The 14,185-nt window shown below is 39.9% G+C and overlaps 1 protein-coding gene across 1 annotated transcript; it reads right to left on the bottom strand.

The window, feature by feature from the left end:
- Nucleotides 1-1,329: 1,329 nt before the first annotated feature.
- Nucleotides 1,330-13,528, bottom strand: PHAX (phosphorylated adaptor for RNA export). Its single transcript, XM_082497623.1, has 5 exons — nt 13,362-13,528; nt 10,778-11,397; nt 7,920-8,040; nt 6,115-6,198; nt 1,330-3,478 (listed from the first exon to the last, which is right to left on the bottom strand). The coding sequence occupies exons 1-5, from the start codon at nt 13,464-13,466 to the stop codon at nt 3,209-3,211; spliced, it is 1,200 nt and encodes a 399-aa protein (XP_082353749.1). The 5' UTR covers nt 13,467-13,528; the 3' UTR covers nt 1,330-3,208.
- Between the last annotated feature and the right edge of the window lie 657 nt (nt 13,529-14,185).

A 14,185-nucleotide genomic window follows, 5' to 3' on the forward strand; every position in this document is an offset into this window, starting at 1 on the left:
TTTAAATTCTAATTATTCTTCATATTGTCTTTCCAAGGCATCACAGTAAGCACTGGGTCATTCCATGCTTGCTTGAGGATTTTGAAAAATAGCAGTTAATAAGCCTGGAGGACATAAAAACATTTTAATGATATCTTCTACTTGGAAAGGGAAGGAGAATCTGCAATATTGTAATTATACCTAAAGTGATGCTTTTGTGATCCACTATAAAACTGAATAATTCATTAATTTTCTCTGTGATACCAAAAAGCACTGTTTTCTTATTTGAATTTGGGATACAAGGAAGAAAAACATCTTTGGTTAGAAACAAGCTTTGTGTTTTCAAACCAGAGCATGTTTCCCTTATTTTCACTGTCTGCTTCAGGCACGACAGAGATGGCTTATTATGCTGCTATAGCTCATGGGATAGTGGGTGTTATTTGTCCCAGCGGTAAGCAGCCTACATTTGCAATAAAGATGATGCCTCTATCACCCCTGCCCATCAGAGAAACTTAAGAACACAAAACCCAACCCTTATATTTGTGTTTTTGTCTGTAAAACCTCAGCTACCAAAATCTGAACAGCCAGGCATATCTGTTCCCAGATGAAACACAGGCCACACAATCCAGTTCGGGGGCAAGCCATAGTTGACTAACAAGCACTACAGAGCTGCTATCTCTGCAAGTATCAGGTCAGGACAGAGTAAACAAATTGAATATGCGGGAGCTGAGTGAGATAACGTCTAGCCTTACCCATGCTTCCTACTCTTGCAGTAGTTTTGGGGGAAGAAAGTAAAGGAGGAAAGCAAAACTTTGATGAGGAAGATGAAAATGACCACCACTGTATCCTTCTCACCTTCCGGCAACCTCAGTCAGATACAGAGGAAAAGAGCCAGATCTATAGTGACATGCAGGAATGTCACAGCCTGTTCTTTCTCACCCTTGCACACCTGCATCAGTCCCTATGGAAACTGGTGACTACCACACCAGTTTCCAAAGTCCTTAGCTCCTCAGCTCCAGTGCTGCTCATGCTCAACCCAAGGCCTGCTGACACAAGAACTCACGGACTCATGATGTGGCCACTGCCAGGCTGCCACCACCACCCACAGCACAAGAAGATGCACCCCACAGAAGAGGACAGGGGCCTGTGCCAGGCTGCAGAGTGAGAAGGATCAGCCCTGCGACTCCGCTAACAAACCAAAGCTCAACTGCGGCTACTACAGTGCTACGGAAAAAATGGTGCTGCTTAATGCAATCTTTTTTACACCAAAGGTAAGGAAAGAAATTGCTGGTGTAGCAGGAATGAAGACTAATTGCTCACCATTTTGAACAGGCTTCTTTTTGTAAGGACCCTTGGGAAAAGCCCAAGAAAATAGAAAAAGAGAGGAAAAACCAGAAGATAAGCAAAGGCTAGTTAGTCAGACACCGGAAGGAAGGAACAGGCACTCTGTATCATCTTCCATTTCTTAAGGAGAAGACTTTATACATTGTTTCAGTGCTCCTTACCTGGGAAATTAACATTAAAAATATTACATTTAGAAATTATTAGAAATTATTAGCAGCAAATTATATAACAATAAAAAATTACTTAAACCACCATTAAAATTTGCTGATTCTATCCAGAAAATTAAGACGTTCCCAAGCAGTTCCCCAAACTAGGATCAAATGGTACAGTCCCAAACTAATTAAATAGTACAAAATCCCGTTTCCCTTACATGATTTATCAATTTAGTACTCTGACCATCATAGGTTTGTTAAGAAAGTCAATGAATAAATAAAAATCTTGTTATTTCAGCAAGAGCAACTGCATGCAAAGGCATGCTTCACACCTGATCAGTAACTTCTTAACAACAGGGAGCTCTGGCGCATGAACAGAGAAATGCAGAAAAGTCAAAACTCTAATTAAATCTAATAAAGCATATAATGGAATGTGCTATAGGTTTAAGAACTCTTTCTTCAAAGGTTGCTGTCCTTTAAATACCAGCTCTTGACAGTACTGAATTGTTCAATAGTACAACTTCATTATATGTTTTAGCGATATGCTTTGCTTCTGAAATCCAAGGACTCCAGGTGAACAAAATTTATATGCAGAAGTTTGTTGCTGGGTTTGAAAGTGAATTCGCTCATTGGTATTTCAGAAATATTTTACACTGGAAAATAGTGTCTAATCACAGAAAACACAACTTATTAGTGACAAAGTATTTTAGACATACAGATCAGTGTCAGATATGTTCTTCGGTTATACTAATAACATTCAACTGAACTTACAAATCACACAACAGTCTTCTCCCTTAGGTAAAAAAAAAAAAAAAATCATCTTTTGCATACTGTTGTTAAGAGTCAGCATAGAAAAACTTTAGAACTTCTGCAAGCCGCACGTTACTTTATCCTATCACACACATGAGAAGCAGCATGGAAACAAGAATTGCAAGGTAGCGGGTTTATACCTGCACGTAGAGTCTACAGACCCTTGAGGGGAACACAGATTAGTAAAATCTCGCTACTTAACTCAGAAAGCATTCAGTTGTATCTGTTTTCAAACAAAAGATCTGTTTAAGTTGAGTGTGCATCTAATAATGGAAAAAGTCCGGACAGAACAGGTAGGAAGCTCAAGCCACCATTAGAATATGAAGGATTAAACTGCTGCAGAAATTTGAAACATAAATTACTCAACAGTGCTTATTTACAAGGTTGTTATTCAAAAGATCACTGACCATTGAAATTAATTTCACAAACCAGTCTCTTTTTATAGGTCTTAATCCTATAAACACCACTATTCTTGTCAACTGGCCGCCATACTAAGAACGTACAACCTTTAATAACTTTAACAACTAACTTTATACTGTTTTTTCTGTTCAACTGTAATGAGGAGCATTGCTCACTTGATGACTTTGTCAGCTTCAGCAAATGTAAAATTATGATTTTGGTTAAAACATAGCTTATATTTCTAAAGCTAACGAGTGGCTAAAAAAAAGTTCCTAAGGAACAAACATGGTGATGCAAAGCTGTTATCCAGAAAAATCTAAAACAGTTTTTGAGGACTCAGCAAAAAAATAATAGGACAATTAACATATTTCATGCTGTTAAATTTAGCTAAGAATTATATTGTCTTCTTCAGCATCAAATATTTCCCATGTTTCGGCATCTTATGAAAACAAGAAGCCATGGGATTATAAGAAAGGCTCATTTAATATGTTTTACAGAGACTTTGTTATCAAGCACATTAGTAACTAGAAGATCTCCAAATCATGAGCATTATCAATTTCAATAGTATCTTCAGGTTCCATCTTTGCCTCATGATGCACCTCCTGTAGATCATCCAGGGAAGCCAGAGCCTCGTTTGTATCACTAGCGAAAGTCTCACGAGATGCATCATCATATTCTTGCAGGTTAAGCCCTTTAATGGCTTTTTTCATCTTTTTTCCTAGAACTTGTATTCTCCTCTTCTTAGCAGCTTTTCTGTTTTCATACTCCTTTTGGTTTTCCAGATAGAATATTTCCTTGAAAGAAAACAAACAAACAAACATTTACTAGTATGTCCTAAATAAAACATAAAGAAGTAAAAAAAGAAATAATTATTACAAACACTGTTCAATAACATTTAACTAAGATACATACCACTGACAGTACAAGTATGAAGATAGACTGCAGTTACGGAAAATGTCCCATAAATAATTTTCTAACAATTTTCCAGCAATCTCAAAGTATATGTAAATAAGTATCACTAAATTTTAATTTCAAATTTGCTGATGATACAAAACTGGGAGGAATGGCTGGTAGACCAGAGGATTGTGCTACCATACAGAGGGACCTGTAGAGAAAATATGATGAAAGGTTCTACGGCAACTTGAGAAAACTTTCGTCCACAATTGAAATTTGAGTCCAGGTATCATGATCTTTACTGTCAAACATTTGTGAACCCCATTAACATCTTCTTAACTGCAAAATATGACTGTTCTCCCTGTAAAAGCCAACTTGCAAATTCCCCGAAACAAATGGTGAGAGATGAAACGGAGAAGGAGTCCCTCAGAGTGTCACTGAACAATGTCTCAAACACAAGTACCCTGAAATATAGCTATAGCCACGGGGTGAATAATGCAGGCCTTAAGCTCAAAGAACTGATAAGGCTGACACCTGCTTACTCAGGTGGGAAAGAAAGCTGCCTGAATCTGGAGGAGCGAAACAGGACAGCGCCACTTTTCATCAGCAAGGACAAGATAACAAGAGTCTCTGTAGTCAAACACAGTCCCACTGGTCTACTATGCCCAGTGATGACCTTTGCCTCATTATCTGCAAAATGCATCTTAAAAGTTGACACCCCTGCACATGCTAATGAAGATTACTGAGATCATGCTAAACATATATGACTGTAGCATGTGTCTCTCCAATCAAATCACGCTACATGTCACCTAGGAGAAAACTGAGCACCATAACAGTGGGGCGGGTCATACTGATACTGCAAGCATAAAAGGGGGAAAATAAGTACCACAAAGGGGGATCCTTGGAGGAGTGCTTCTATGAACCAGAGACACCAGTTGGCTGGATCAACGCTGGAACCAGGACCAGTGATCTTTTAATCTCTCTCTCTTGCTCTGTCTCTTCTTTTCTATCCCTCTGTTTCTTTTTTCTTTAAAGGTTAAGTAATGCAAGGCATACCTTACCACTTGCCATAAATCATTGTTTATCTGTTGCTAAGTTCTGCTTGCCATAATTTGTTTTACCGCTTGCCATAATTTGTTATATACCTAACCAATTATCGTGGACCTACTTAAGACATATATTAATCACTGGAAATCTAATAAATGTTTTTGTATGGACCTTGAGAGTTGTCTCATGTTAGTCCACACTGCCAGGGATTTGCGAATCTGAGTCACTCCCTTCCCTTTCTTCTGAGTGGGGCATGATGCCCCAATATTTCAAGGGGGAGAATATCATGTAGCAGAGCTAAATGCTGCTACATGCCTTTCTTTCCCTGCTCATTTTTTAAAAAACATAAATTGTCTACAGAAAACATTAATGCTTTTTTTCCTCCCCAAAGGCTGCAAGTCAAGTGCTAAGGATATGCAAATCTGTGACAGTTGTAAACATGACAACCTCCATGATGACAGGATTACATATACTTTTCCCACAGGTTTGTATGACAAATGATGTCTTTTATCATCAGTCAGATTCATTGAGTGAAAACTGCTGCATCATTAAACACTTCCCAGTATCCGCAAGAGAAGAATGAGACACACAATTACAAGGGCATGGAAGAAGGGTAGAAGAACAATTTTTTTGAAAAGGGGTAGAAAAGAATTTTTTTTTTTTTTTGTAATGGGGTAAAGTGGCCCAACTTGCAACTTTGTGACCACTGTAAGCTATGAAAGGTTGTTTGTTTGTTTTTAAAGATAAAACAGAATCACAATTTATGTTGATTTGTTTCTCGAAACCCAGTACAAGATCCTAATATGGTTAACGGAGCTGTAGCCACCTACAAGCAAAATTACCAAGTTTCTTTTAAAAAAATAACAAAGCAGCAAATAACACGCAAAACCCAAAGTTGTTTAAATTGATGGAAGAAAATAGCACCTCAGCCTATTTCATACCCCAAAAGGAAAGACAATATAATATTTACAACCTGACAAAACTAATTCGGTGAGCACCACAAATGAGGCCAGGGAGCAATTCAGGCTAGGTTCAAAACAGTATCTGACTTTATGGGAAATATTGCCTGTTGCTACAGCTGGAGCTATATAGGACAAAAATATTCTATTAAAAGAACACCATTCAATCCATACATAGTGACGCAGAGCTCCAAAGGGAGAAACACAACTGCAGATATCATTGCTGTAAAGTGTATACAAATTTAGGAAAATCTAATGGTTATCTCTTCACTCTACAGTCTCACCATCCTCAATAGGTTTTTGTGACTGGCAATATGTAAAAGGTGTTCTCTCTATCTAGGGTGAATAGCAATTAATCATTTTTTTTGTGGGTTCTTTACTTATATTTTGAATGGGAAAAGTTGGTTTCTTTAGAATATAGAGTTAAATGTGCTAGAAGTTATAAGAGACTGTCAATCATAACATTTGTAGTAGAAAAAAACCCAAACAAACTTATTTTGGACAATCATTTGTGTTCTTGACAATTTTACCTTGATTTGTTCTTCTTTGATGCTAGGTGTGTTCTTCAGCAGGTTTAAATAAACACCCCCTGGTGTTCTTCTCCTAGTTCCATTCTTAATAGGGAAAGAGTAAATTAGTAATAGCAAGCTTAATATGTAACTGTTGATAAAATACCATCTAAGACAATGCGTTGTATTGAGATAGAATTAAAAAAATTAAGTTCTGCTGTGTTAAGTAAAGAAACAAAACACAAATAGTATTGTAACTACTCTCACAACTATCTGCGTAATGTATATGCTAAGGTTAAATATTCCTAACATAATCCCAGCAAAATGTCAAAAATTAATTTCACAAAATTACATACATCTCTTTTTTTTTTTCCAATTGGGCTCAGCAGTTCTACAATTTATTTGCACACTGCAGGATTTTGCATTTCTGCCTAACGCACATGAAATACAATATGTACTTTAACGTTTCTCCCCACAACACAGTAGTTCCGTGCTTCAGCAGCTTTGAGTGTAACAACGGTCGCGCAATGTACCATACCGAAGCATGAAGGGACCCAGCTTCAAAACCTCTGTAAATCATAAGCACTAATTATCACACTATGATTCAATTGGCATTCATAGTATATCAAGTTGAACTGTTACTCCACTGCTCCAGTATTTATTAAATGTGACACTTTTCTGCTAAATAACAAAGTAAAATACAATCTGAAAGTTCTATGAATGGAGAAGGTAAATTTTCAAATATATTCTTGAAACAGCAGACACCACATACTTTTATCATCCTATCAACACAAAATCCCAACCAAGAAAAACAGTACGATCTGCCTTTCAAATGGCATACTCTGATATACAGCCAAAGGAACCTGTGCCACCTGAAGTTGTGTCCTTTCATCTCCTTGGTAAACACTTTAATAAGCACTTTAATCTTTCAAGACAATAGACTGCTTCTAAGACAAGTCGCTAGATGGACAGTTGTTGCTTTTGGAGGGGTGTAGGGGGAGGTGGTTTTTTTCTTTGTTCTGTTTTTGGTTTGGTTTTTTGTTAGTTTTTTTTTTACCCCCCCCCTCTTTTTCCCCCTCCTCTCTACTTCCAGTGATGGAACTTAAAAGATGTAATTTATAAACAAATGCCTCAAAGTACTTACTAGTTCCCTTCCAATTATTTTTTCTGCAGAACTTTTGCACTGAGGCTCATGATTTAAAAACAAAAACATACCAAGAAATTGATAACCTAACCATTAAGTACAGGACTTTTACCATGATTTATAACAGAAATCAGTACTCAGTTTTACTCTACTGATACACAAGCCAATGATTCTCTAACACAGCTAACAGCTTCCCTTTTGAAAGTTACTCTTCAAACATCACATTAGAAACGCTCACTACTGAGTGTGTTGACCTCTAATGGCATGCTGATTAACCCAGCAGAACAGTCAGTGCCGTCAAGCATCCACCTGACTTACTGAAGAAACGTGCCAGAGGCTTCACCTGGATTCTAACATTAGAAGCTTTTATTCAAGCTTCATAATCCTTCTCTCTTAGGTCTGTCAGGGAGACTCCCAAGGAGAGGCAGAGTAACAGATACAATGTTATAACTGCAAATCAGATACTTATCTCAGTACAAAAAGTGGGGCATTTTCCAGGTTTATTAATCTCATTATTTACTCAAATCCCGCTGGAAGGTTACATTAGTTTCATGGTGAGGGAAGGCTATGAAACTCTGGGAGAACCTGTCCAACATGAAGCTGTGCCATAGTACTATGTAAATATTCTACAAGTAAAAAGTTGTCTGTGTCCCCTGCCCCACAAAAATCACATTTTTCTTACCACTATGAACAGTCCACCATTTTGTTCCACTTCAGCTGTTTCCATAAGCAGTTCAATAGCTTTTCTCTTCCCAATTATTTTCACTACTCGGGCAATTAAATCTTTCTTTGGCTCACAAAGCCTGACAGGAAGGAAAAAAAAAGCACATTTATTGTCAGTATAATTTCTCAAGTAAAATTGGCCACGGAACTTCCATAATGAATAATTCATTCTGTGGAACATAAAACTGTGCTAAAATTAAGGAGTCTATACATTTAAGTGAATTTCAATGGCTTCCTGAATCAGATTTCAAAATACTGAGCTTTTGAGGGTTTTTTTCTAAAGCATGCATTTTTAAAACTTGTTTCAATGAAAATGCATTGATTGATTATTTTTCTTCTATTGATGTATGAAAGATTATACCAAATAAGAAACTGCAAAGACCTGTATAAATATCTGAAAATAAAGTATAAAAATCTGCTGTGCATTTAGCAGTTAAAATTACAGCATCTTTTACAGTTAAATCAACAATTATTTGGATACAACTGTAAGTGTAAAAGTTCTCCTGTATGATGTGCCATTCAGAAAAACCTACATAATAAAAGAAAACAGTCTGTTGACTAATCAATGATAACCTATAAAACGCAAACAAGAAAAAAAATTGCAATATTACTGAGTATTACCAAGTTAAATTGTATTATTTTGTTACAACAATGTCCTCAAACAGAAATTTTCATTGTCAGTCTGCATGAAGGGAGAGTATTATATAGCATCAACTCACTGTGCCAAAGTACATACTCCCATTGAAAAATGTCGTAAGCTCACAAATTAGTACCACTTGTCCAGACCACGAGTTCATACGCTAAATTCTCATTTTTTAATGACAAAGCTTCTCATCAAGCACAGTCCCAAGCACTACGGGTCAGTTGTTTTACACTTCGGGGACCAACAGACCACCATAATTACCAAAATTTCTGGAAGACCACTGTCTAGCATAATTGCTTCAAGCAGCATTACTATGCTATAAAGTTGCATACATTACAATTACTGCACAGCAAAAGGTGTCTGACCACAGATGTGAACAACTATTTAGAAGAACCATGCTAGCTTCAACTGCTTCAATTGTGTGACTGAAGTTACCTGGAATTAAATGTTAAAACTCACATTTGAGTGACAATTGCCCTAATCATTAGGATTACCCAACCCGCTTAACTTTACACTGAGTTCAATGAATGATAGGGCATCAGAAGGTAAATGCTTTCTTAAACATTTATAGCATTGAATTCTAAATTGTGAATTATTGGAAGAGATGAAAATATTTCTCAAACATGCAGAGAACTTTAAGATAACTAGGATTCCTTAAAGAGCTGGTTAAATAGACCTTCTGTTAGTGGCAGCTTAAACAGTTAAATCCCCACTCAGTGTTCATTCTGGCCCTGCACAATCCTCCTGTATGCATGCTTTAACAAGCAGCTGTGCACTGCAACGGGAACTGAACAAGGTAAAGGGCAAAAAATGGAACAAGATCGTCAGAAAAACTCTCCGATTTCAGTTCACTGTGTGGGCCAGCACAACAAAAGGTTATGCATCCAGCACAGATCAACCATCAGTGCTGTCTGTGATATGTATAACCACAATCCTACTGATGCAGTTCAGCGCCACTACTACTATAAACAATTAGAAAAAAGAGGCTTCTGCCCTATTTTGATGAAGCTCAATAAACCAAAGTTTATTACAAGAGAAACGCTCAAATTTTTCAAATTCATAAGTGAGAAGCTACCGAGAACTGGTAACAGCAGTAATAATGGTCTAATTGCCATACTTCAGCATCTGGCAATACTAAGTATCACATATAAGAAATCAATGATCTATAAACCCAGGTTTTCTTTAAACATCAAGCTAACCATCAGTAAGTCTTGTAACTCCTGTTCCCTATTTAACATCATTTTCTTCCCTTGCACCACTGAAAAAGGATTGTAGCAGTTTCAGTCAATTTAAGTAAGAATGACTACAGTCATGTGCCTTCCCTCACACCATCAGTCCAGTGCTGCCAGTGCCAGCTCAAAGGAAATTGTGCAGTAAATTGGTTCAGGAAACAAATTTGTCTGCAAACTAAGTATTTAAAAAAAGCAACAGGCTTTTGGACAGGTAAGTTTTCTGACTCAGCTCAGTGTACAATAACTAAATTAGCAGGATTGTGAAAAGAATTGGATGGTGGAAAGTGTGTTGTAGGCTGGAGCTTGGAAACCCCAACACTGGCTTCCATAAATTAGCACAGAACCACAGCTCAGTTTCACAACACAGAAAGAGGCATGGCTTGATTTCAGTGCTGCTGTCTAACCTTGGCACAGCCCCTGGTTACGGCATCGGCAACATGTCTTCTTCAGACAAGCATGTTTCACATAAAGAATATGTGCATTTCAGAAGCTGTGCTTTCCAAAACACTGCACAGTCCAGTTTCAAAGATTTATAACTTAGCCAGATTTTCATGGTGACCACAGCAGGTGTTCATTGGTGTACAACTCCCAACACACACCTTTCCTCATGCAGTATTTCCTAAAAAAGCCATTACTAAATCTGTATCATGAGAAACAGTATTTTTCCTTGCCATTGTTCTCAAACAACAAACCATTCTGGTGGATTTAAAAAAAAATAAAATAAAATTTGACAGTATTACTTCATATGTCTACAAGACACCAGCCATAATGCAGCATTTTAATCCCAGGATTTTGGAAATACACACAAGGCAGTCATGTTTTTTGTAACCTCGTATGACATCTTACATATTTAGCAGTAAGAAATCTCCCCCACCCGCCTTCTTTTCCATCAGCAGTTTACCAATACTTATGGAAGTGAAGATACACTGCTGTTAAACTCACCGATAAGCAATTTCATCTGCCACTTTTTCCTCTGAATCCTCTTCTGTTATCTCATACCTTCCCTTATATTTCATTTCTTGTCTTTCACCCAGTCTATCTTTTACAGGCCGCTTCCGTTTGAGAAAGCCTTGCCCATTTTCTTCTTCTGCTGACACTGTTTTCTTGTCATCATGCATGTATTCATCCAGTTCTTTATCTAAAGTCTCTGCCTCCTTTTGCTGAGCTTCCTTCATCAGCTTTTTAGCCAATAAATAATTGTAAGTCTCAGACTGCCTGCTTCTGTCAATACTACCATCCATGCCTAGAATCCCAAGTTCAGTTGCCACTGCATCTTGATTCTGTTCCTGGAGCACCACACCCCAAATGTTGTTCACCTTCTTGCCACCTAGAGCAGTTTGGTTTTGGTGGCTCTGGCTAAGCTGGAAAGGCTCAGATTTAGCAGGAGGGAAGCTGAAACATTTTTGTCGTTTTCGTTTCCACAGACAGCTGTCATCATCAGATTCAGAAAAGCTTTCGTCACTCGAATCCACACTTTTGGTTGTCCGATAAGGAACAGTTGGTGCACACAATGAAATACTGCTCTGGAAAGGTGTGCCTGAATCATTGCCATCATGTGATTTCTGAAACGAAAAAGTAAGTGTCTGTTAATTAAATTACTCTTCTAAATTAAAAGAGCTGTCGAGTCATGCCAAAGAGCTGATTAGCTAGTAAACTTATTTCTTCTGACTCATGTGACTGTTTGGGCGCTCCTCTATGGGCATCTTTTGGACTACAGTTGATAGGAGCATCCTACAAAACTTCTATATTTTGAATGCTTGCACATGAAAGACAGCATGGCTGCTACCGAAAACACTTATCAGGAGTCGCTAATCTACTTAACATCATCTTTGTTGAATGAAATCAAAATTATTACAAGACTAGAAAAGCTATTAAAATTTCCAAATCAAAGACACAACATGTACAGCAGTTATAAGAAGGTTAAAAAAACAAACCGCCACAGCAACTTGCCAGAAACTTTTTTTAAACAGCAGAGAAATTAATATTCTCTCCGGAGTCTGAAAGGTGTCAAGACTAGTGACCTGCAACCACAACAGTGTTCCCAGAGACTCAAGCAAGAAGAAAAAGTGACCAAAAACCTCCAAACCAAACCCCCAAAACTTGGATGCTGCTTGTACTTTGAAAAACGAACAGTGTATTGTGATTCTGGTTCAAACAGGACAGCACGTGACCAGCTGTGGACAGTAGTACCTTACAGAACTGGGGGTTTCTTCCTTTAAACCAACATGACACCACAGACTTAGTATGGCTTCTTATTATTTAGGACAAAAAACTTAGTTTTCAACATACTTTACCAAAAAAGTCTCATAGTTATAAAAATATTCAAGAAACACCGTTTCCCCATACACCTGACAGATAAACTAAAATATGAAAGCCAAACCTCCTCAAATCTGCATAACCTGCAAAAGCACCATGGGTAACATAACCCGAAATTGTTATTTCCCATTGCTGAAGATTTCTGGCCACACTGCCTGTGCTGGTCTGCGATAAGCATTTTCCTTACTCATAATTCCAGTTTTCCCCTAGCTGATTTCCTATCACAATGTTATATGCTATCCCATGATCTTTAAAAATAAGATCTCTTCCTTCAGTTTCAGGTGGAATAAAAATTCTTTCTTTAACCTTACTGTTTCCACCAACATTATGGCAGCATTTCTTCTTCCTCCTATTAGCAAACAGAAAACAGAAGCCTTCAACTGACTTTGTTATGCTCTTAAAATGATGGCTCTCACCTTTAATTTAAAATGTATTCCATAATGCAAAACACTAACAACTTCATAGATTATAAAATCCTTTATGTCTGTAATAATTTATTTTGCCCTGCACATCCCAGAACTATACTGCAAATAAATCAAAATAACTAAAAAAATAATCCTCACGCATACAATACCATACACTGGTTTATCTTATTTTTGAAATCTTTTCCTGCCCACACACCGCCATAAATCCCTCATGAACTTCACAACGCGCTGCAACGCGAAAGCAATACGAGACACTTGGAAATAATCACCACTTCTTCAGGGATTCACGGATGCGAAAGAACTGTGAAGTCAAGGGAAAGGGGTAATGGCCCCTCATTAATTCCACACGTTTCCACCACCGCTCCTCTCTTGAAGCGCCCAGCGGCACCGCTCAGCCCTCGCTCCCCTCTGCTCACCAAACCCAGCGCCCAGCAACAACAAAAGCCTCCCCGGCCCCGCCACAGCACGCGGTTTCCCCACATGAACGGGCACCGGAGGAACAAGCCGGTTGCCGGGCCCAAAGCAAGCAGTCACTCCCGGGGAAGGCCCCCCTGGCCCGCCCGGGCCGTACCGGGGCCCCTCACCCCACACCCCGCAGGCGCCGAGCATGGCCCGTCCCGCGCTTCCCGCCCTCTGGCCGGGAGCGGAGCATCACGGGCGGCGGCGGGGCTGCTGCGGCCTTCCCGCCGCCTTCTGCCGGCTGGGCCTTCCGCGGCCCGCCGCCAGCAATGGCGCGGCTCCGGCTGGAGCCCGGGGCCTGGCCGCGGGCCACCTCCCTTCCTCACCTGCTGCGGGTCGGCGGGGGAGCCGGCGCCGGGCATGTCGGAGTCCGAGTCGGAGAGCTCGCCGTCCTCTACATCGCCCTCCATGCTCCGCGCCTCCAGCGCCATCTCCCCGCCGCGACGGCGGAGCGCGGCGACTGGCGAGGGGGGAGCAGCGGTGCGGTGGCGGCCGCGGCGCACGGTAACCGCCTCTCACCAATAGGAAGCGCGGGTGGCGATGACGGAGAGCGCGGTGCGCGTCGCGAGCGCCAGCGAACGGGAGGGGAGGCCGTGCGCCGCGTCCAGCCGCCATCTTGTGGGCGGTGCGATGAGGTCGGGTGTGGGCGCAGCGGGACGTGCCGGCCTCCAGCCTCCTTGTTTTGTCGCTGCAGTCGTGGAAATGGCCGGTGCTGCACTAATGTTAGGGTCTGAAGAACCCACAACGATTTATTCTCGTTTAGACAATCATTCTATCACCCAGTGAGCCCTCCCCACGGGGGAAGGGGAATCGGGGAAAAAACAAGGAGAACAGGGGGTGAAATATAAAGAGGTTTAACAGAATAAGACTAAATAATTAACATTAATAGCACTAAAGAACCAATAGTGGTCCCGATACCAATATAAAATACACAAGGATTATACTCAGCCAATTCTATCAGTAGGAAGCTGTGCACTCCCAGCAGTGGACAGCAAATGTCAGACACTGCGACCGCGACGGCTTTGGGAGGAGGGGAGGCCTCAGGGGTCCGGCACTGGGGCATGAAGTTCTTGGGATGGCAGCCATCAAGGGAGAGAGAGTGCTTTGGAGCAAACTGTCTATATTATTTCGTCCTCATCCCCGGACTGGA

This window comes from Vanellus vanellus (assembly GCF_965231255.1).
Source record: "Vanellus vanellus genome assembly, chromosome: Z".
NCBI classification, from domain to species: Eukaryota; Metazoa; Chordata; class Aves; order Charadriiformes; family Charadriidae; genus Vanellus; species Vanellus vanellus.